Below are 22254 nucleotides of genomic sequence, written 5' to 3'. Positions count from 1 at the left end.
ATTTTGTGGATTGACATTCGGTCTCTGTGACTGGCAAACCAGCACCTTTCACCAGCAGTATATTTACATGAAATCAAAAGGCAAATAAAAATGCATTTATGTGCAAATTACATGATAGTGAGTGGAGCCGCTCACCACATAAACCTGGGCTCATCTTGACTATGGGTTTCCCTTTTCAGTTCACTGTTAAGGGGAGCTCAGAAGTTGCCGATGAACTTCTCATTAGTAGTATATCAGTGTTGCATTCATTCACATAGATAATGCAGAAATTGCTCGAGGGAAGGCAAAACTATTTCAGCAAATGTCATTCCGAAATAAGTTAAATTAAACTAGTATCTGACAATAGTGAGCAGTAACATGACGACTCACATGGGACAAACAAGTGAAACATCATTTTTAGATTGGACAGCTTTGCTTTCCAGATCTGTTATTTGTAAGATGTTCCTGCTTGTTGTCATTTCCATAACAAGGAGGAGCCAATCTACGCACATTCTGTACCTCAAATCATCTGTATTCCTGGGCAGAAGGGCACTGTGCTTTCCTTGAAAGGCATACCTTGATACGATGGTCCTCCTTCTCAGCTATTGTTGCCACTCTTATTAACATGGGATTTCTCCTGTCCACGGCCTCTAGCTTCGTGTTAACCTGGAACCCGTGGGCTGGACGCTGTAAGAGAAGATTTCAAGTGGAACTGTGAAAAGTCCATCATTTCAAGTCGTATAGTACTAGTTATCTTTTCTGGATAAATAGGTAAGTTCTTCCACATATCACAAACATTCCTTTGTAACTTTGAGCCCCATTCCTGCAAGCCACTGACTGCTTTTGAGACCAAAATCAAGATTTCCTGATGGGTTATGGTGGCAATTTGCCAGCTGCCAAAGGCCACAAATGGGACAATCTGAGCAACAGAGAGGAGCTTTTCGTACTCCATACTGATGGCAGATTTTATTTCTCTCTTAAAGCTTAAAAAATAATAATTTAGACTTCTCAGGATAACCTTGACACCATAGATTTAAAGACGCAGGGCTATTAACCACCCTATCTCTGCATGCAGAACTCCTACTGGGAACCAGGATATGATCCATTCACCTCCTCAGGTATTTTAGGACACTGGACAGCTCACTACTATGTAACTGAGTTTAATGCAGCCTAGGATGGTAGTGACTGAAAGACACCATCATCTGACAGCTCTCTTCCATAATTTAGGTGATGTGATTCGGCAGATCTCATTTCAGTCACTTGTGAACATGTGTTCACATCACATAAACCCCTGTCAAAATTGGCAACAAACGGTCCTACTGCTGGTAGTCTCAGCATAGGCCATTAATTTAATGGGCATGGAGACCCTGCTACCATTGCATCCTAGATATAGTCCCTCCATCTCAGGGCTGACGTACACTGCATGCAGCATAGGGGAAGATGGCCCTGCTGTTACCAGTGCTGTTCCTTTTCTGCAGATAAACAGAGAAAACAAGTATCCCAGGCTGTCAATCTGGCACCTTTTACCAGCAAGAAAATCACTTAACGTTTTGAAGAGTTCTTGGTAATGTAGCTTCCTTGGCTTCAGGATGCAGCAATCTCTAGTTAACCCTTTGGATACTACACAAAGTCATATCCTCTCTCCATGGCAACTGGATGCAGGGCAGATTGCTGCTCTGACTCTGGGCTCAGAACAATTTCCAAAGCTGAAAAATACTACCTGTAAGAAACATTTACAAGTGCTACTCAATTCAAACCATTTGCAGCAGAGCCAGGACATGACACCCTGGAAGAACACCCTATTCCTTTTCAAACTATTTAACAAGTAAACAAAAGTCAGAAAAATCCCTGGGCATAACAGAATCCTCTGAGGGAGGGTCAGACTGACTGACATGGAGGGTCCTCGAATGAAAATTCATAGGTAAGACAGAATTTTCCCTTTCTCTGTCCTCTCCATGTCAGACAGCCTTCACAGTAGGATGTAGAAAACAGTAAATCATTCCTATGGTGGGAACTGAAAAGGAACTTAAGGGCTACAGGGGCATCCTGTCCTGTAACATCCTTCTACCAAACACTGCACCAGCAGGAGTGAGGATGTTGACTCTACAGTATCTGAGAAAGTGTTTGAGAATGACGGGCCTCCTCAGAACACGTGTGTGATCTCTTCACCCACAAAAAACGCTGCTCTTTTCACAGACTGCATAGTAACAAGAGGAGCTGTCCCTGAGGCTTTGAATATCTTTGCTATATTTATTCCTATATTTATTCTGTTCACATCGAACCTGCATTTCTACATCCTTAGGATGTTTGGATTCAACCAGAAGGGCAACATACCACTTTCTATTGTGCGAGGCAGACTTTCGTAACTTTGGAGATGTGGAGCTGGTTAGTTCACTGATAGACCATGTTTGATAGACTGTGTGTAACTGCACTTTCATTGACAGCAAGCTCCAAAACCCCCTTAGACCAGGAGGTAGTGAACAGGCAAGATACTTTCAATGAGAAAAGGAAGAGACCTACTAGCTATGAAGCTGAGAGGCAACTTTATTACGACTTGTAGCCTACAGATCAAGATCATGGCAGGGAACTGCCCATTGCAGGAGGACTGGTAAGAGTAGTGGTCCTCCGATGTGTGTTATGTGACTGCGATGAGATTATCATAGGTTTCTTACAGTGCAATATGCCTGCAGTCATTGACTTGTCTTTCCAAAAAGTGCTGGTCTTGAGCCCCCTGGTAAGGTCATCTTGTAAAACCAAGAGTGTTCTTTGTTTCAGCTGACCTTGCTCTGATGTGTCCGTTGTAACCCCAACATCTAAACCTCAAGTGACACAGACATAATTAATGAATTTCCTCCAAGACAAGAGGGTGTTTATCACTTTCTTAGAACGAGTGACTATAGGTACATCATCTCATCTTCCCAGTTGATGGGTTAGGCAGTATTGGATTTTGATTCAGGATAAGTCCCTGTTGAAGAGAGAGAGTGTGTGTTTATATATATAGTTTGAGATGAAGTTCCAGTTATGTCTAATTCAGGTTTGAGAACCAAGACCTGAAGGTGGTTATAATCACAATCTTCTTTACCATCTTTACTTTCAGTGGCTGAAGGGGGAAGGCATAAGGGAGGGTCTTTCAACACATGTCTGAGATTAGAGGACAACGGCCTCTACTTTTGAGTCTCTCTTCCTCATATAGCACCTCTTTTGGTTTTCCTACTGAACTTGGATGCAAATAGGTTCCTCAACAGGCTGCCGACCTGGCCTGTGATGCACTGCAAGGCGAGCTGATCAAGACTGCATTCCCTCAGTTCTGAGAGTGTCTTGCTGAGCTGACTGACCCTGACTTTCCTTCTTGGCACTGAACCCTGAGGAAAAGAGAGCTTCTGCCCAGCACAAGAACAAGGTTACTTCTCTAAGCAGAGCTGAAGGTTTTCTGCATTCTGAGCAGTTACATATTCACTGGATTTCTGAAGAATCATCTGCTGTAAATGGAGGAGTGTCTGACGGCCCAAAGCATGAGACAGGTTATACTCCATGACTCCTCCTTGGACCACTCCCCTCTCCCTCAAGTTGTATAGGAGTCCAGATGTGTTCCCACTACATGGGATCTAGTATCTATACTGAGGATCAGCTTCTCCAGACCCAACAGGAGGTAGCTGTTAAATATAAAGAAGTAATCGTTTTCTAGGTAAATTCAATTAATTTGAAGAAATTTGGACCATGTATCTAGATATATTTGGATTAAAAAATGTTGAGACGGCTCGAAGAAATCAGTCCTCCATTCTTCCTAACTCCTCATCTTTTTCCTTCCCCCACCTCTTCTTCCTATTCACCTACGTTTTCTCCTGTTTTATTACTGTTACCCTCCTCCTAACATGTTGTGTCTGTGTAGTATTGCCTGGTTTTGTATTGTCTGGTCTTGCAGCCTTGACAAGTTGTAACTCTGCATAATTCTACTGGAGATCCCATAAAGCATGTGGTATTTGAAACATATACAAGCTGCAGGTCATTTACCTTTTTGTACTTTTCATTGTCTGGTTCTTTGTGGAAATCAATACAGAATTAATCACACACAAAAAAATGAATTCATCAAGAGATGCTAGTACTGGATCTGGACCAAGATCTTTATATACTCATTTGCTGCAATTGCTGGCTGGAAGCAAAGCAAGAATTGTGCCAGGTCTCCACACATGAGCCCTAGTAGCCCAGGAGCTGAGTCAGAGATTTTAATCTCAGCAGATGTGTGCTAATGTTGGATAAATCAGACACTATCTTTTTTCCATCTCTCTTCTGAAATAAAGAATGGCTTTGACAATAACTTATATGCAAGAGTTTTATGAGGGCTGTAATTGGCCCTTCCACTTGTTTGCTCAAAGTCATGCTTCTGAAGGCTTTTGGCAATGGCTGCTAGACCCTGCATAACATAACGAGAAGGTCATTGGACAAGGGTAGACACATATTCCTTTCACTTGGAGAGGGATGACATTGGCATTTGTGCCTTCCTGTGTAGAAGTTACAACTCTACACTGAGATGCTTCTATTGCAGCAGGAAGCTAAAGTATCTCTGGGTGACTTGCCCCAATTGTATCTCCAGGAGGATTATTTTCATATTTCTAAACCTTTGGGAAGACAATGACGGATTTCAGTATTTCTACCTGGAATACTGATCTCCTTATGGACTTGTTGAGAGAACTGAGATATAAAAGAGGCTGGAGGCCATTGTTTCTCTTTGAATCACAAAGAATCTTGCCCTCTTTCCAAAATATCTGTCTCTCCTTGGAACTGGTTCTATCGTTCCAACATGGAGGAGATGGACTATTGCACCGTTAGTCTTCTGATGCTGTGAAGGGTCTTTAGTGTTTTATTTTAATTATCTTTGGGGAAAGCATGAACTTGAACCTGGGATAACGAGTGACTTCTATTGAGCATCCTTCCCTGATTGCCTCAAGTATCCATTTTCTGAGGGCCCATCTTGAAGTACGCCTCGTAAAAGGGGGGGAGTGGTTCAGACTTGAGAAACCCAAAACCAAGAGAAGCTTTTGGGACTGGACGGTTTGGAATCCCAAACGTGGTCTTCCAACAGCAATGGCCGCTTCCTCATGTATAATCTCTGTGCTAGGACCTGAAGGGGCAGTGACTTCAAAGGGAACACTTGTTGGGATAAGAGAGTTTGAAGTTTCTCTCACTGGAAAGAGGGAGGGATTCATTCTCTGGTCTAAAACCGCAGTGGCTACTTTGTCTCCACGCTCCCCAAATAGTTTACCAATAAAATATTTCAAGTGAAGCCACAGTAACTTCTGGGACACATCTCTGGAAATTCTGAATGTACTACAAATGTAGCCAGCTGAAGCACCAATGCTGAAAAAGCCACTAGGGAAATCTAGTTTTAAGTAGATTTTATGTAGTGGTTTTTCCAGGGCTTTTTTGCCCACTCACAATGACTCCCCAGTTGCGCACAGACCTCCATGATAAAAAACTTCAGCCAATAACCTCAGCGCTGAGGCTGCTGTATCCAAGTTTAGCCTGAGTGATGATCTTATTCTCTTGTCCGTGTGTTTGGCAGGAACACTCCCTCAGCTGGTATGATTATGCCCATTAATAAGGAGGCTGCAGCAGGCTTAACTTTAGGCAGAGTAATGAAGACCCTTTTAATCATTAGGTACAAGTAAGTCTTGAAAGTGAATTCCTACTCCACCTTCATCAGACCCTCATAAACCAGGTGAGGAAGAATTACACAGCTCCTGGTCAACTCTGCCAGTTTTTCTAAGGATTTTTTTTTCCTGTTTCATTTTCTAATAACACAAGCACCTGTGAAGTTAGTCCTCTCTTCAATCTTAATTCTAAAAAGCTAGCTGAAAGTCTGGGGTATCTCGCTAGCTTTACAAATTTCTCCTCTTAGGAGGCTCTAGTGGGAAGATTCTCTTGTTGGAGGTGCTAAGACTTTGTGCTGTCCCATTAAGAGCTGATTGTGAACAATGTCCTTCAGGTCCTGGGCCAAATCCCTTTGAAAAGGTGAGGGAGGGGCAGAGGCAGGGGGAGAGTGCATTACCAAGGAGATTGAAAGGACAGTCTGTAGGCATGTATCCTGAAGGAAAATTACTAGTAGTCACTCCCTCTTGTAGGCCTCCTGGAGACTGGAAGGGGAGAGGAGATAGGTCCATCTCCCATGGAAGGGGATCACTTCATCTGCTGCTGGCTCCAGGCTGAGTGAGCACTGACCACACAGCATGAGCAGTGAGCTGGAATCAGTGGAGACTGGCTCTGGTATCAGAAAGGTTGCAGCCGCTGACACCTTTCATGGCAGCTGAGCTCCTGTAGGCAGAACAGCTTGTAGGGAGGATGGACCTTGTCAACCATCTGAGCATGGACCTTGCTTACAGGCTGGCTGGGAGCAGGGCTTTGCTCCTCTGGGTTGTTGCTGTGGGACTTCACCTTCCCCTGATATTCAGGGGACTCCAGCGAACGTTTCCTCCTTGGCAAGCCATGGGAATAGGGGTCGCATGCCTAAGAGGTGTAAGGGGAGGGGGCTTTGGAAAAAACAAAAACAAAGCTACCTTCTGATTCCATGCAAATGTTTCTAGCCTGCTCTCAGTCAATGAAGGGAGCTTTCATGTGGCCTGCCTGACAGTCTCAGCATGGACCTCTCACTCGCTGGCTGAGAGCTTCCCCTTGGTCCCAGGAGCCGCCTGATGAGTGTCCCGGGCGATTGCTGTCTGTATCTGCTATTTCTATGGGTTAGGGGAGGTGCGGCTCTTCATACCCTCCTCACAAAGCCAAAATATTTTTTTTTCTTTTTAGTTTAGCAGTTTTGAGAAAACTTCAAAGCCAATGAAGAAACAGAGACATTCAGTTAAAAATCTTTTACAAATTGTTCAAAAGCTCCTCGCCAAAGGGAGCCCAGGAGTCTGCCATGTCTGGGGCTTGGAGATAGGATTCTGGAGAGTCCTCCTGAGGGGCCATGCTAAACCCAGACTCAGAGCAAAGATCCGGTGTGCCTCAGTGGCGTGGAGATGGGGAACGCCCCACTGTGAAGCCTGCCTGACATGGATGGGACTGAGAATGGTACACTCTATAGTAATATTCTGACCCAGTGAGACAAAAGAACTTCACCAACCAGTTTAAATGCTCTTGCTGGGGCTGCCTGGGAACTGGTTTCTTCCAAATATTTCTCCCATGAAAAGCTTTTGGAATCCTTGTATTCTGGAAAAGATGAAGGACTATCTTAAGCGTTAAATTATAAAAAACCCCAATCAACTACAAAACCACCACCACCACCACAGGAGCACAGCTATGTAATACGTGGCTATTCTCTGAACTGAGCTCTCACAAAAGATGGCAGATTGACATCCTTGCAGAATTAAGCCACCTGTTTATTCACACAGAAAAATTACAGTACAGACAGTAGCAGTGCAAACTTCCAGCACACAGACAAAGCAGCAAAGAGTCTTGTGGCACCTTATAGACTAACAGACGTTCTGGAGCATGAGCTTTCGTGGGTGAATACCCACTTCGTTGGATGCATGACAATGAGCCTCAACCCACATTTGAAGAAACGAGAGTAGTTCATTTCTTTATTGCGCCACCAATTCTTGGTCTCTTGAGTAAGTTGCCAAATAGAGCCAGTCATGGGTTTTTGTGATATGAACTGAGATCACCAAATTCATTTCCTATATTGCAGGCTTCTGAACAGCTGTCAGATAGTAGAGACTTTCCATCACTTCCTACCGATCCATGGGCTGGATGCAAATTAGCAGCCTGGAGGGGAAAGGCTCCATCTCTCCCATTAACTTCCTGAGATTATGGTAAACTAATTTCCTGTATTTCAACCACAGTGGGATATGCTCTCCTTTTACATTTTAAAAAAGCGTTCTACGTCTTTTTTTCTATCCCTGCTATTTATCACCATCTTAGTAGCCTGAATTTGTGAGTCTCGGTGTTGTTCCCATTGAACAGCCGTGCACATCACAAAACTACACAACTGGCAAATTGAGGAGTCAAGAATTGAACAGAGACTAGCTTTCCATTGTGAAGGAAGCTCATACTCCCACCGATGCTGCTAAACCTATTAAGCAAATAAAAGACTTCATGCTACAAGGCTGTCAATCCAGCACTAAGTGGACGTGATTTTTTTTTAAGCAAGAAAACAAAATCAAAACAAGAAAACCTGCTAAAGCCTGAAAACAACACGATTTCCCTGCAGATTTTATCCTTTCCGTTTGCTAATATCTCAATTTCAATGCAGAAGAAACATACAGGACTCCAATCTTTCCTCCTCTCTTTCCAGGAATCTTTGAGAGCATGAGACTGATCCTCTTTTTTCCAGCTCGTCTTCAAGGAAATACTGCATCTACCTCCAAAGACCTCCCCCCCAAAAAATTAAATTCATTTCCAAATGACCAAGCCCTCTCTCAGTGGCTTGAAAGAACTATAGAAATCAAATATAGTTGTACTTCAGTATGCATTAATAATAATCCTGTTCAGCCAATAAAAGAAAGGGTACTGAATAGAACTCGTAACTTGCAAATTTATAATTATGCAGGAGATAGAGCTTGCAGGTCTTCTGACTGAAGCAAGAAACACAATCCTGCCTTTAACATACCAGGTGGTGTTGTCAGTGGGGTTCCAGTTTCTTGGCAGTAACCAACAGGACGAATATATGGGCTGCTAGCATCACACCTGGATCAAAAGGAAAGAATTGGCTCTAGTCAACTTTAATGTGAGAAGAAACACAGCAGATCAAATCCCATCTGATGTTTCTTTGCTGGGGCAGCAGATGCTTTTAGCATGTGTGATCATGATGTACAGCACAAGCGCTTCCTGGTTGGAATTCACAAAAGCTACATTTTCAAGAACTGACATTCAAGTTGCCCCAGCAAGACAGGTGAATACTAAAGAGCCAAAGTATGTGTTTGTGTAGCTAACGCATACTTTCTAAACGCTGTTCTTTGAAAAACGAGCCCACTGAATTAGTCTGGGCACAGATTTTCAAAACACACAAAACAAGCAAACAAAAAAAATGTTAAAACACATACCATAAAAAGCCTATGCAAGAAATAAAAGCTATGGCGGGGGAAGGGGATGATTTGAAGACTTGAGCTTAAAACTGTGTGCATATTTCATTAATTGAACCTGAAGCCAAGTGGAACTTGCCTGGCTTCTGATTTGGTTACAAATCTAAAACTTGGTCCAAGTACTTGAAATCCTGAGAGAACATGGCCCAAGTTCTGAGAAAGCCCCTTCTTTCCCATGGGTTCTGGAGAAGGGACTGATGGTTTCATGCCAAACCAGGCAAAACAATGCAGCTTCAGCCAAATTTTGCTTTGAAGGTTTTTTTGTTTGTATCTAAGTTTGCCTTCCTGGAGTAAGAAACAACTGGGAAAAGAGTGTAACACTAAAGAAACCACCACCACACACAGAGCTGATGGGTGCAAATCGAAATGCTTTGTATTGCTTTCACAGATCAACAGCTAAGTTTTTTAGAAATTAAACTAAAGACTGGACACACTTCTATAGTGCAGATTGGGATATATGAAATGGAGAGGAAAGGTGTTTCCTTTACAAATATTCAATATGGTCTCTTGGTTAGCTGGGACCAGGACTCAGGAGACACTCACATGGAATGCGGCATGAACATAAGAACATCAGAACTTAAGAATGGCCATACTGGGTCAGATCAAAGGTCCATCTGCCCCGTAACCTGTCTTCCAACAGTGGCCAATGCCAGGTGCCCCAGAGGAATGAACAGAACAGGGAATAATCAAGTGAGCCATTCCTTGTCGCCCATTCCCAGCTTCTGGCAAACAGAGGCTAGGGACACCCATCCCTGTCCATCCTGGCTAATAGCCATTGATGGACCTATCCTCCATGAATTTATCTAGTTCTTTTTTGAACCCTGTTATAGTCTTGGCCTTCAGAACATCCTCTGACAAGGAGTTCCACAGGTTAACTGTGCATTGTGTGCATTCCCTTTGTTTGTTTTCAACCTGCTGCCTATTAATTTCATTTGGTGACCCCCTGGTTCTTGTGTTATGAGAAGGAGTAAATGACACTTCCTTATTTACTTTCTCCACACCAGTCATGATTGTATAGACCTCAATCATATCCCCCCTTAATCGTCTCTTTTCCAAGCCAAAAAGTCCCAGTCTTTTTAATCTCTCCTCATACGGAAGCCGTTCCATACTCCTAATAATTTTTGTTGCTCTTTTCTGAACCTTATCCAATTCCAATATCTTTATTTAAGATGGTGTGACCACATCTGCATGCAGTACTCCATGTTATATCCACATCTTGATTTATATAGAGGCAATATGATATTTTCTGTCTTAAATTATTAAAATTAAATATTCACCATCTAAAAAAAAAGCACCCTGAGATTCTCAGATGAAAAGTGCAATAAAAGAACAGGACATAATTTTCAAAAAATGAGTAAGATCCTGATCAATTCAATGGATTTAAAAGGGAAAGACTTCCATGGACTTCAATATATTCACAGAAGGCAGTGAGACATGGGTCTCCACCCAAGAAAGGTGACAGCTGGAAGCCAGAAACCTTTAAGAGGATGGCCCTTGAAGGACCATGAAGAGAGAAATACAGGTGCAGTTACCTCAAAACTGTGACAAGGCCACTTATTTAGAAGCCTGAAAATGGATTCAGGAGCCCCAAATCACTCACACTTTAAAATCTTAGCAGTTAAGTATTAGAGATCATGTACTTTATGGAAAAATGTTACAAGGGGAAAAATATCACAGTATTTGCGGATAAAGTTTGGAAATAGTTTTCTTTACCAATAGTCATAGCTCTTGTCCCAGTTGTCGAAATGAATTAGCAGCCGGTTATCCAACGTATCAGCGATGGTTGCCACGCACATCAAAGATGGATTCTTTTTGTCCACTGCCTCTAGTTTCATTCCCACCCGAAAACCAGATGGTGTGACAGGCTAAGGAATAGCACAGAGGGAAAAGGCATGTCGAGCTCTATGCCAGGTCATTTAAATTACTATTCCAAGCCTATTTGGTTCAGGTTATTTAAACAAAATACTGTAATAGTAGAAAACAATATCATACTGTAACTACTTGCTTGTCAGAACATCTGTCAGGGGGGTTAAAGCCCAAATTTCCATGTGTTCTGGCAACAATGCCTATGATTTCTAACAATAGGTTGGTGCAATCTGAATAATACTTATGTTCAATTACACCAGAGCCAGGCAGTTCAGAGACAGAGGTACAGAGGGCCCTTCTGATGATGAATACGGATAGAGGATGGATATTAGCATTGCAAGCCCTACCATATTAATGGAGGAGGAGAAGTCAGATGTGGCTTGTGAGAATCTCCAGGCTATACAGGTGGGTCAGTCCAAAAAGCAGAGCCAGAATTACATGCTAAGGCCCCGATCCCTCTAAAGCAAATCCTCCATCCTTTTGCAATATCAGGGTAAGAATACTTTGATTAGGCTGAATGGGAAATGGTGCTGAGCAAAGAAACCAGGAGACCATTTGACTAACTCAGGATGGGGGGAAAAAACCAATGACGGTGAAGACAGAAAAACAACAGAGATCTCGATAAGCTTGAAAGCTTGTCTCTTTCGCCAACAGAAGTTGGTCCAATAAAAGATATTACCTCACTCACCTTGTCTTTCTAATATCCTGGGCTCAACACAGCTATAACGACACTACAAACAGAGGTATGTACAGGGATGAACACCTTTGTGTATGGTGCTGAATAAACAGGACTTGTGAGATTCTTAGAGTACAGGGAAGTATCACAAACATCTAGAAGCTGAGGTCCCGAGCGAAAACAGAGTATTACAATGTATTTAATTAATGCTAATGTAAATCAGCAGAAAAGAGATCAAGGAAGAGGGCAAATATACAGTCTCTGTCTGGGAAGTTAGTGAATGTTGGGGGGGCTTGGGGTGGAGAAGTAAGAAAATTACTCTGGTTTCTCATCCTACAAATAAATTGCTGTGGGAAACTGCTCCCATATGACTCCACCAAGTTCTTTAGTGTTACAGCTTCTGTCCTGAGCATATAAAAAGGACACGTTTATATTCTGGCCAAAGTTTTAGGCAGTGCTTACTTAATATCAGTCGTATTTTAAAAGACATTATACCCGATGCCACCACTTACTGTGCTGAGGGTCTTGAAAAGGTTTTTCGGGGCTGCTTGAGCTTTGCAATTCTTCAAATACAAAACCCAATTAAATTCCCCTTCCTTGTAACCTAGAAAAAGAGATCAGAGATTGTTTTACATTGTTCCTGCTATATTCAGATTGGTTTTTCAAAAATGGAAATAACCTAGAGAAGGATTTGAACTTTGCATGATACCTGCCCTTGTACAATCTTCAGGGGTTAGGCATTTCAGTTAACACATTACTCCCTCTTTTACTGCACTGTCTAATCATTAATCTGAAACTTCAAATGTTTCTAAGAAATGGAACGCAAGAAAGAAAGCGTAAGTTGTGAACAAAGATATTCATTGATTTGCATGCTCACTTAATAAAGAGTTACTAATTACTTTGACTAACAATGCCAAACCCTGGGAATATCAGTAAGAAATTGGTTTGCTCTTCTGGCAATTATCTTCACACTTCAAATAATTCAAAGTGGGTTTGACATGAAACAAAGCATGGACACTAAGGGCAGCCAGTTCACAGCAAAATGCATTGCTTCTTGTACAGGTTTATTTCTCCACGTACCTTTCGGAGAGAGCAGCTTGTGACTTGTCTTTTCACACCAGCCAACAGGGTGGATATCTGGAGAGTCAGCATTAACCCAGAAGTCATAGTACTCAGAATAACCATCAAAATGTAACCGCATCCTGTATCCCTGCACCTACAAGCACAAGAGATTGTATTATCTTAAAGGGACACTGACAAGTGACAAAAATACTAGTTTTAAAAGCCATTAACTCTCTTCCCTTTGGGTTTGTAAAACTGAAAGGAAATGTAAAAAACTAATTTCCTTTAGAAAATTCAGTTTTACTTTTTCCATTTATGCTCTTTGCTTATTTTTCCCTTTACACTCAGGGCTGGTCTACACTACCATTTAAGTCCATCTAACTTATGTCACTCAGAGGTGTGAAAAAGCCCCGCCCCCCTGAAGCGGCGCACGTTTCGCACTGTCCACACCAGCACTATGTCAGTGTGAGACACTCTCCCGCCGACATAGCTTCCGCTTCTTGTCAAGTGGAGTAATGATGCTGATGGCAGAGCACTCTCCCATAGGCATAGCATGTCTTCACCAGACATGTTACAACGGCACAGCTGCTGCGCCGATGTAGTGCTGTAGCGTAGACTTGCCCTCCGTTTGGACAATGTAAAATAAGACTTGTCAGTTTCATTTTCTTGTTCTCCTACTGTAGCCCAACACTTCAATGTTTTGGGTGGCACATGCTGCAGGGAACTGCAGAGGGTCCGGTCCAACCCAACCCAGTTTTTCAATGCTTTAAAAAGACACTGTGAAAATATTTCTATTCATATAGGTTTTACGAAGCCTTAAGTCCCGGTTTGAAATCCTTGCCCATTTCAATCCACTGGGATTGACTGGGGCACTGTGGAGGGGGAAGCCCTCTTGGACCACAGTCTGGGTCTCTGGCTCTCACAGAGTTCTCCCCCTGCTTGTGGTATACAAGAGTTTCTTCAAACAAAGGAAAAGGGAGGGGTCTTTCCCTCTCCCTCCCCCTCCCTGGGGACTGGGAGAATTAAAGTTAAAAAAAAAAAAAGTATTCAACCTCTTAGGCAGTTCTCCAACACCTTTCTGTGGGTCTGCTTTTTAGCATTCTTGATCAGGGCTAGGGGCCATCTTTATGCCCTCACCTTTCAGTAACCCTACTCAGCACCTGGTCTATACAGTTTCAGGAGTGGCAGGGTCCCCGACTATCTTCCTCTTCACTGATCTATTCCTGTAGTCAGTTGTCTCTGAGGCATAGCAGTCATCCCCCTAATTGCCACCCCTTGCTGTGACAGGTTTTCCCCTTTTCAGCCTCCTCCCCTGCCAGGCAGAGCAAACCTTGTAGGTGTGTCTGTGTTGGCTTATTTTATCCATTGTTATTGTGTCCATTGTAAATGGTTCCCTGGTTGTTCCCCCTGATTTGAGCAAGTACAGACATTCTGTTTCCAGCCTGCTGATCCATTTACTTCCCTAATCCTGTTTCTCACAAAATGAGGCCTCACCCATGTCCAATTACTCTTGTCAAACCAGGCCTGCAGTCTGGTTAGTGCTGGCTGAGTCCAGAGAAGCTGGTTAGCTTCCCCTCTCTTAAGATGAGGGTGTGCCCCTTACAGGTACGCACTGGAGTCAGAATTATTTACGTAACAGCTGAAGGATATGGTCCCAAATTTAGATCGTCAACTACATTCCTCTGGTTTTCAGCTCAAACTTCTCCCAACCCTTACATTACTTGGCTTGCTTTATTATTTTTTTTAAACAATCTCAAAGATTATTTCTTTAACGAGTCCTCCTTAGGCTTCTGATGTTGTTTTCTAATGAAAAGGAAATCAAATCCAGGAAAAACAATTACCTCAGCAATGGTGAGGACACAAAATAAAGATGGGTGTCCAGGATCCAGTCCCTCTAACTTCATTCCAACTTTAAATCCATTCCTAGTTTGTGGGAAGGATTGATACTGTGGGGAAATTAATGTTGGAAGAAAAAAAAATTATTTCACTTTTACAGAGACAACTTATTTCAGAATAGAATCATAGAAGATTAGGGTTGGAAGGTACCTCAGGAGGTCATCTAGTCCAATCCCCTGCTCAAAGCAGGACCAATCCCCAGACAGATTTTTGCCTCAGATCCCTAAATGGCTCCCTCAAGGATTGAACTCACAACCCTGGGTTTAGCAGGCCAATGCTCAAATCGAATAGTCACCAGAAACACTAAAGACTTCTGGTTTTCAGTTTAGCAAAAACTATCATCACTAGAAATCACTTCAGTGTTATCCTTGCATAATTTTGAATTGTTTCCCATGACCGGATGCAGGTGCCCGCAACTGTTTCCTGTTCTGTATCCCTTTTAAAATGAGAAGTGATGTCCAACGGTCAAGCACAGTTATATGGATCAAAAATAGCATCATCATGTGTCCCTAATATATCTGCAGATGACATTCTAAACACTCACTGTCAAAGTATCTGATTTTTTAAAGAACTAACTTGGAAGTCTGTTTTAATTAACTACAGGTACAAGCAAATCTTTTTAAATGTTCCAAGGCAAGTTTAATTTGTACATAAAGGACCCTTTATAGGGCCCAATCCAGAAGGCCTGCCACAGGCAAAACCTTTGGGGACTTTTGCCTGTTTCAGGATTGGCTCCGTACTACAGTCATTATCCCAACAGAGCACATTCATTCAGGACTAGCTGCTCTGGAATAACTCCATGTGTGGATGTTCCTATTCTGGAATAAGAGTGCCTTGTTCTGGTTTAGCTTAATCCACTTTAAAAAAAAAAGTGTCCACACATGCAGTTATTTGGGAATAGTTTTTGCACTCTAAATTCACATCCAACCTCAATCCAAATTAACTTTCAACTATAGATAAGCCTGAAGAATAAGTTCTCTATAACTGGAACTGCAAACAGCTTACTGCAATACAGTAAACCTTAAAAGATTTTCCTTTCGCTTTATGGTGGTTTCAGTCCTACAAGTTGCTGAGTACCCTCTACTGCCAACAAAGTCGGTGGGATTTGTGGGAGCTCAGCACCCTACGGGGTCAGGGCCTATAAATAAAGTTTCATCATATCCAAGTTCTCTGTACTCTGATTTAGACACAGCAACTGGATGCTACTTCTCCCCTCACTTGTAATGATTGCCTCTTAATAAGATAATCTATAACAGTCCAAGATTCAAGGATCCCATTAATTTTAACAGTGTTTTAATTAGTAAGGCTAAAATCAGCATCACACAACCACCAGTCATGAGCAGGACATATAAAAAGATACTAAACTGCCCCTCTGCAACGTGACTGTGATATCTGCTAATAGCTGATTTACTCATAACTAATTGAAGCAGACTAGAACATTATTTGTGGCCAAGATCAAGTGCAAGGACTATATAAAGGGTGTGTAAATGTCACCTAGTCCCACTGTTGCCTTAAAAGAAAAATAAGAGATTTAAAACAAATCAAATATTAGCCAATCATCTCGGAAATCTAGAGAATTAACTCTTCCTGCCCTGAATTAACTTCAGTCATAATATTTTGCCCCTTTAGACTATTTTTCAGAGAATCTCAAATTGTTTAACAAGCATTAACTAATTGAGCCTCACAGGCTTTCCATGAGGGAAGGTACATTATTATATTTGTTTTTAGTGTGGGAAACAGTTTTCCTGTCCCACAAAGTTTTTTGAAATTTCAAAAATTTTCCCTGTCCTGAACCGGGACAAAGTCAAAATTCTCAAAACTTTTCACAAACCAAAAATCCAAAAGTATTTTTTGTTCAGGTCAAGCAAAACATTTCATTCTGATTTTGACTGCTTTTTATTTATTTATTTATTTACTCAAATTGAATTAACTAATTTTTAAAATATGTCTGTCTGAACCAAAAATCTGCAAGTTTGTATTTGTTAAGTGTCAAAATGGAATGCTTCAACAACTTCAAAACCGTTTATCCCTCCACATTTTTTTGAACTGTAAATTTGTTGAAATCAAAGCTTTCCCGCAAAAAGTTTGTTATGATTAACTGGCATTTTTCAATGAAAAAATGTTGAGTCAAAAAACTGCTGACCAGCTTTATTCATTTTACAGGTAGGGAAACTGAGGAAGTAAGGTTGCATGACTTGTTCAATCTGCAGCTGTGGGGTTCTATTCTTGACTCGCTGCGTGTCCTTGGGAAAGCCACTTAACACCTCTCTGTATCCCATTTCCCCATTTGTAAAGTGAAAGTGGGGATAACAGTGCTTGGTCCCTTTTGCAAAGGACTGTGAGATCTACAAATGAAGAGTGCTTTAGGGGCAAACTATTATTATTGTAATGCAGCAAAGTCAGCAGTACAGCTGGAAATAGAATGCAGGAGTCTTGACAAGTCCCCTCCCTCGAACCATCACAACACACAGCCTCCATAGAAGATGCATAGTGTGGGGTTTTTTTGTTTTTTTTTACACCACTTAAGGTCAGGGGCGGCTCTAGGTTTTTGGCCGCCCCAAGCAGTCATGCCCGGGAGGCGCCCCTGAGCCGCGGGAGCAGCGGACCTCCCGTGGGCATGACTGCGGAGGGTCCACTGGTCGCGCGGCTCGGCTGGACCTCCCGCAGCTGCGGGCGGTTCGCAGGTCCGGCGGCTTTGGTTGAGCTGCCGCAGGCATGCCTGCGGGAGGTCCAGCCGAGCCGCGGGACCAGCGAACCGTCCGCAGTCATGCCTGCGGGAGGTCCCCAGGAGCCGCCGGCCGAGCGTCCCCTCCGCAGTCATGCCTGCGGCAGGTCCGCTGCTCCCGGGGCTCCGGTGGACCTCCCGCAGGCATGACTGCGGCAGGTCCGCCGGCCCAGCCTGCCGCCCCCCCGGGAAAGGGCCGCCCCAGGCAGGTGCTTGCCCCGCTGGGCTCTGGAGCCGGCCCTGCTTATGGTGCTGGAAGTCAACATTTTTATGCTACCTGCTTATAGCAACCCGAGCACTACTTGCAACTAGTGGTGTCAGGGAAGTCCCCAGTTCTGGCACCAAAGGGTTAATAATTTGGTGATGCTGCATTAGAACTATCAAAGCAGAAAAAGCATCCAAGGGCTGCCAACCTCTTTGAACAGTTTTAGGGGAGCAGCTGGCATCCGTTCCTCTTCCAAGTAAGAAACCCAGTTCCACACCATCTTCTTTCCAGGAACAACTGAATAATCAAAAACAGAAAGAGAGAACATTTATCTCATGGAGGACAGAATGCTGAATGGAGAGCAGCCATCTCCTCCCTTTCCTTCCCACTCACTGAACGGCCACTACCACCATCTGGAGCAGATCCAAATGCCAGCCCAGCCTTCCTTGAATGCTTAAAGAGCAGGTAACAAGAGCCTCAGAGGAGCTCAAAGCTCAGTCTGGGGGACAAACATCTGGTGACTGCTATCCCCATCACTTTTAATTGCTGGTGAACTACACTAAGCAGCTACCCATCTTAAAGAAAATACAAACCCCAGGCAATAGTTTGACTGTATCTATTTTTCATTAGAAAAAATTATGTTAAATTATATGCCAATTAGTTGTGGCACACAGGCTGCTGGCAAGTTGCCACTGGAGCGTTGGTGCTGCAAAGCTGGGACAGCACTAGAACGGGAACTTCAAAAGGAGGAAAAGAATTTCTCCACCCAATATCTCGAAGCACGAATAAGGGTGGGGTTAAAACTAAAAACAGCACAGGAAAGGCACACAGCAGCTGAAAACAAACTCAAAATCAATCAAATGAAAAACCAAACAAACTTTTGTTTAGCAAATATATTAGTACACGGATAGTGAATACGATCACAAAGCAGGTGTCTGGATTCAGGCTAGTAGAACCACACTAACAAAGAAGAAAAAGTTACATTTTAAATGGATATTAAAAATTACCCCAAATTATCTATAACTATCTCCCTTCAAGTATATAATAAATCTCAAACCCATCACCTTCAAAATCTGTAAACAATTCCCTATTTATTTACATTACATCTTCCATTCAGAATTTGCTGCGTAAGCTCATTGAAATCAATGGGAAAAGACTCCTACTGACTTCACTGGGCTTTGGATCAGGCCCACGCTTTCGAGGTTCTTATCCTGTACCAAACACAATGTAATATTCCACCTGATGCACTGCAGAAGGTTGATGTACAAAAAGCGGAACAGGTGCCTAACAAAGGTAACTATTACTCTGAAAGGGGAATGGGCTCCACTGACCTTGTTTTTTCTGTTTACAATGATCCATTTTGTAACAGCTGGTAAAGTTTGCAACCAATGAGAAAAGAGACCATGAGCTCAGCTCACCTTGTTTTAGAGGTTTAGTATTTCTGCGACTTTTCATATTATTTGATTTATTCTTCTCCTAGACACAGATTTAAAAAAAAAAAAAAAGTTTAGCCACATTGTTGTCGCTCCCCGAGTGCTCATTTCACAATGTAGGTATGATAAAGGTGTAACATGTTACTAACAGAAATATTCTTCTTAAATCAAACCTGTGAGTGCATTACAGTAATAGCAGGATCTTACATATACAGCTACTTTTACCCGAAAGAATCACAAGGTGCTTTACAAATTGTTTCCACCAAAGATCATTTAAATAAGTCACGTGGTATAGTAAAGACTGAACTCTCTATTGTAGTGGATTGGATTCATTGTCTGCACTGAAGGATTTGTAGCAATAAGCAACCTTATTACTATGCTACACATTAGATTCACACAAATTTGTGTCCATCTATGCTAGTGCGTGGATACGCAGAAAGGATATTCACCAGCCACTGAAGGAAATAGAAGTTCCAAGTAACTGCTGTCACAAAGACACCTCTAGAAACTGCATCACAGATTATGTCCGATAACTTGTAAACTACAAAAAAGAAATACTAACATCACGTTAGTTCACCCAGGGTTGTCACTTCTTGAAGAAAAAAGCAAGAAAGGCAAAAATTGAAAATCAGAGCCAAAATATGTCCCATGCCCTTTAAAAGTTTTTTTTATAAATGGGGGCGGGGAAGAGAAAGGGAGAGATGGAAGAAGGAAAGTAGTTTTGACGTTTTGCATACAGTCCCTCAGATAACAGCTGAACTATGGGATAAATTAAACTGTACGCACCATTAGAAACTTCAGCTGGTTCACCAGTAACTGCTCCAGCTGAGCTCAGTGTTACAAAACAAGCAAAACACATGAATACAAATAAAAATACTCTGACATGGCAGCCTGCATATCAAGTAGCAGAGTATGGACCTTTCAAACAGAGGAGTTCTAGTTTTATGAACACTAATCTTGTGAACGGCTTCTTTCCCTTGATCAACAAGGTATGTATGAGTATATACTTGAACAGCAAGCAGAGGTCACAAGCACTCAGAGGATGGGTGTATCAACCTTTCCATGCTCTGGTGAAAGTGCCTTCGTAACGAACAAGTCATGTCTCAGAAACTGTTTTGCGGTGTTTTGAAGGACAAGAAGAAAACCATGCAGTGCAACTCCTAAGTTTGAAAAGACTGAGGGAATTGGTGGCAAAGATGCAATTTTCTCAAACAAAAAATATCAGATTTATTTCACCTGTGACTTCAGGCACACTACAGTTTTTCCAACACTGCTGGGATATTTTTGTTTTCCCACTATTAGTCTCTAGATATTTTAATGTACAGAAAGGTCTGCAGATAGCACATCTAATGCATTTGTAACATTGAACTGAAGTTCCACTGTCTGTTTCAAATCTTAATAGTACAGTTTTCTGTAATGTGGCTTTAGATTGTACTCTTAGGTACAGGGACCTTGCCGTGCATTTATTTTTACTACTGCAAAGGACTCTGTACCCCTCTGGCACTAGATATGTAAATTATAGGTGTGGACAAATTATAGTCTAAAAACTCAATTGCGACCTCTTGTCGTTTTTTCACCAGCATAACTCCATTGATTTCAATGGAGATATTCCCGATTTTCACCAGTGTAATGAGGTCAGGCTCAAGTCTGAAAGATTCACGGAGCCCACCGGTTTACATAGAATACACCCTTTGATTTGATTGTCTTTGTATATTGACAAGTAACCTCGTTTGTTACAATTCCATTCAAACAAAAGTGCATGTCAATCTCGTTTACCTCATCATCATCTACATTTTCGTCCTCATCCTCAGAATCCAGAAGAAGTTTCCTCTTCCTTCGGAGTCGCTTGAGGGGTCTGTCAGCCTCATTAACCTGGCAGCCAATGCTGACATTAAGGTTTTTGCTGCTTATTCTGTTTCTGCAATCAGCTGGGATATCTTTAGAGTCACTGCAAACAGCCACAATTTAAAATAAAAAACCTCTTCTATAATCAGTGTATGGATTGTATGTGGGGCTTGGCTGGCAAATAAGAAGCGAATTTAATATTTGTGGGAAGAGAGAGATTTTTCTATCTATCTTAGATATTTATATAGGCATGGCAAGATTAGATTTTTATCAGTACATGTGTGTAAATATTGATTTCACTGTACACATACAAATCAACTAAAAGATTTTTCATCAATAATAATATAAACTTGCAGCTAGGCAAAATAAGAAAAATGATGCCTGAAACCTTATTAGAGTTTGCTTGAAGGATATTTACTATATTTATTTTGATATAGGATGTTGACTGTATTTTAACAGTTACAAAGCTTTAGCTTTTTAAATCTCAGCATCTACTATCATAAAATTATTATCTGACACCGCTCTATAATTTTGCGGAACTGTGAAAATTTAAATAGATAAAAAAACTAATAAAATGCTTAAAAATAAACATTGATATTACCTGTTGAAATTATAAAAATAAAATTCTGACAATTCTACTTATATGTCCCTGTTACCCCAGTATCTGATCGCCTCACAATCTTTAATGTATTTACCCTCACAACGTCTCTGTAAGGTAGGAAAGTGCTGTTATCTCGGTCTTACAGCTGGAGCACTGAGGCACAGAAGGACTAAATGATTTGCTCTAGGTCACACAGGAATTCTGTAGCATAGCAGGGAGATGACCTGGGTCTCCCAAGTCCCAGCCTAATGCCCTAACCAACGGACCATCCTTCTTCATGGGAAATGTCAGATTGACAGGCTGGGAGGCTTAAATCCTGCATTTATCTCCTGAGCAGGTACAGCACACAGAGTGGCAATGCAGCCAGACTTGAGCAGTTGGCACTAATTGACCTCTTTGCTGGCAATCTTGGCAGAGAGGCCAAAGACTGAGGTCCTGGAGAGCGAACTCTCTTCTCTTCTTTATAGACGGCACCTTCAGAACAGGACTAGGGTGATCAGTAGGCTTTGCACTGCTGCTGCCGCCAGTGCTGTGCCGATACCTGCTCTGTTGATTTATTGCTGTCACTGCAACACCTTCTACAGATGCAAAATTCTCATTTAACGGAAAAATGCTGTGAGGTTTCTTACTTGTCTTTATGCTGCTGAGAGCAGGTTCGAGTACAAAACTTCCCGTTCTCCAAGCAGTCCATCTGCCCACAGTTTTCACAGGCTGAGATGTCAGAACTAGGCAAGTTGTCTTTGGGCCCTGCAGAAGAGGACAATGATTAAAGAAAAAGCTGTAAAGTTTTTTAATTTATCACTTCTCAGTCTCATCCAAGGAGCTCTCCCAAAACCCTTTATAAACTTTCATTAACTAAGCCTCCCACCCCCTTTAAGGGAGGTAATTATTATCTCTG

At 42.1% G+C, this 22254-nt stretch overlaps 1 protein-coding gene across 10 annotated transcripts in view; it reads right to left on the bottom strand.

Annotated features, from left to right (window-relative positions):
• LOC123355391 (lethal(3)malignant brain tumor-like protein 4) overlaps positions 1-22254 on the bottom strand; it is a 79224-nt gene that overhangs the window by 32601 nt on the left and 24369 nt on the right. For all 10 annotated transcript variants that reach the window (XM_044997821.1, XM_044997818.1, XM_044997814.1 and 7 more), the window contains 11 exons: positions 21986-22103; positions 20687-20858; positions 18896-18953; positions 17686-17774; positions 14493-14597; positions 12670-12805; positions 12102-12193; positions 10761-10912; positions 8576-8652; positions 7091-7176; positions 556-666 (listed from right to left, as the gene is read on the bottom strand). In XM_044997821.1, the coding sequence (XP_044853756.1) occupies positions 556-666; positions 7091-7176; positions 8576-8652; positions 10761-10912; positions 12102-12193; positions 12670-12805; positions 14493-14597; positions 17686-17774; positions 18896-18953; positions 20687-20858; positions 21986-22047 (1140 nt within the window). In that variant the 5' untranslated portion in view covers positions 22048-22103. The remainder of the gene's footprint in view (positions 1-555; positions 667-7090; positions 7177-8575; positions 8653-10760; positions 10913-12101; positions 12194-12669; positions 12806-14492; positions 14598-17685; positions 17775-18895; positions 18954-20686; positions 20859-21985; positions 22104-22254) is intronic.

This window comes from Mauremys mutica, chromosome 23, assembly GCF_020497125.1.
Source record: "Mauremys mutica isolate MM-2020 ecotype Southern chromosome 23, ASM2049712v1, whole genome shotgun sequence".
Classification (NCBI taxonomy): Eukaryota; Metazoa; Chordata; order Testudines; family Geoemydidae; genus Mauremys; species Mauremys mutica.
This window is presented reverse-complemented; position numbering and strand designations above follow the sequence as displayed.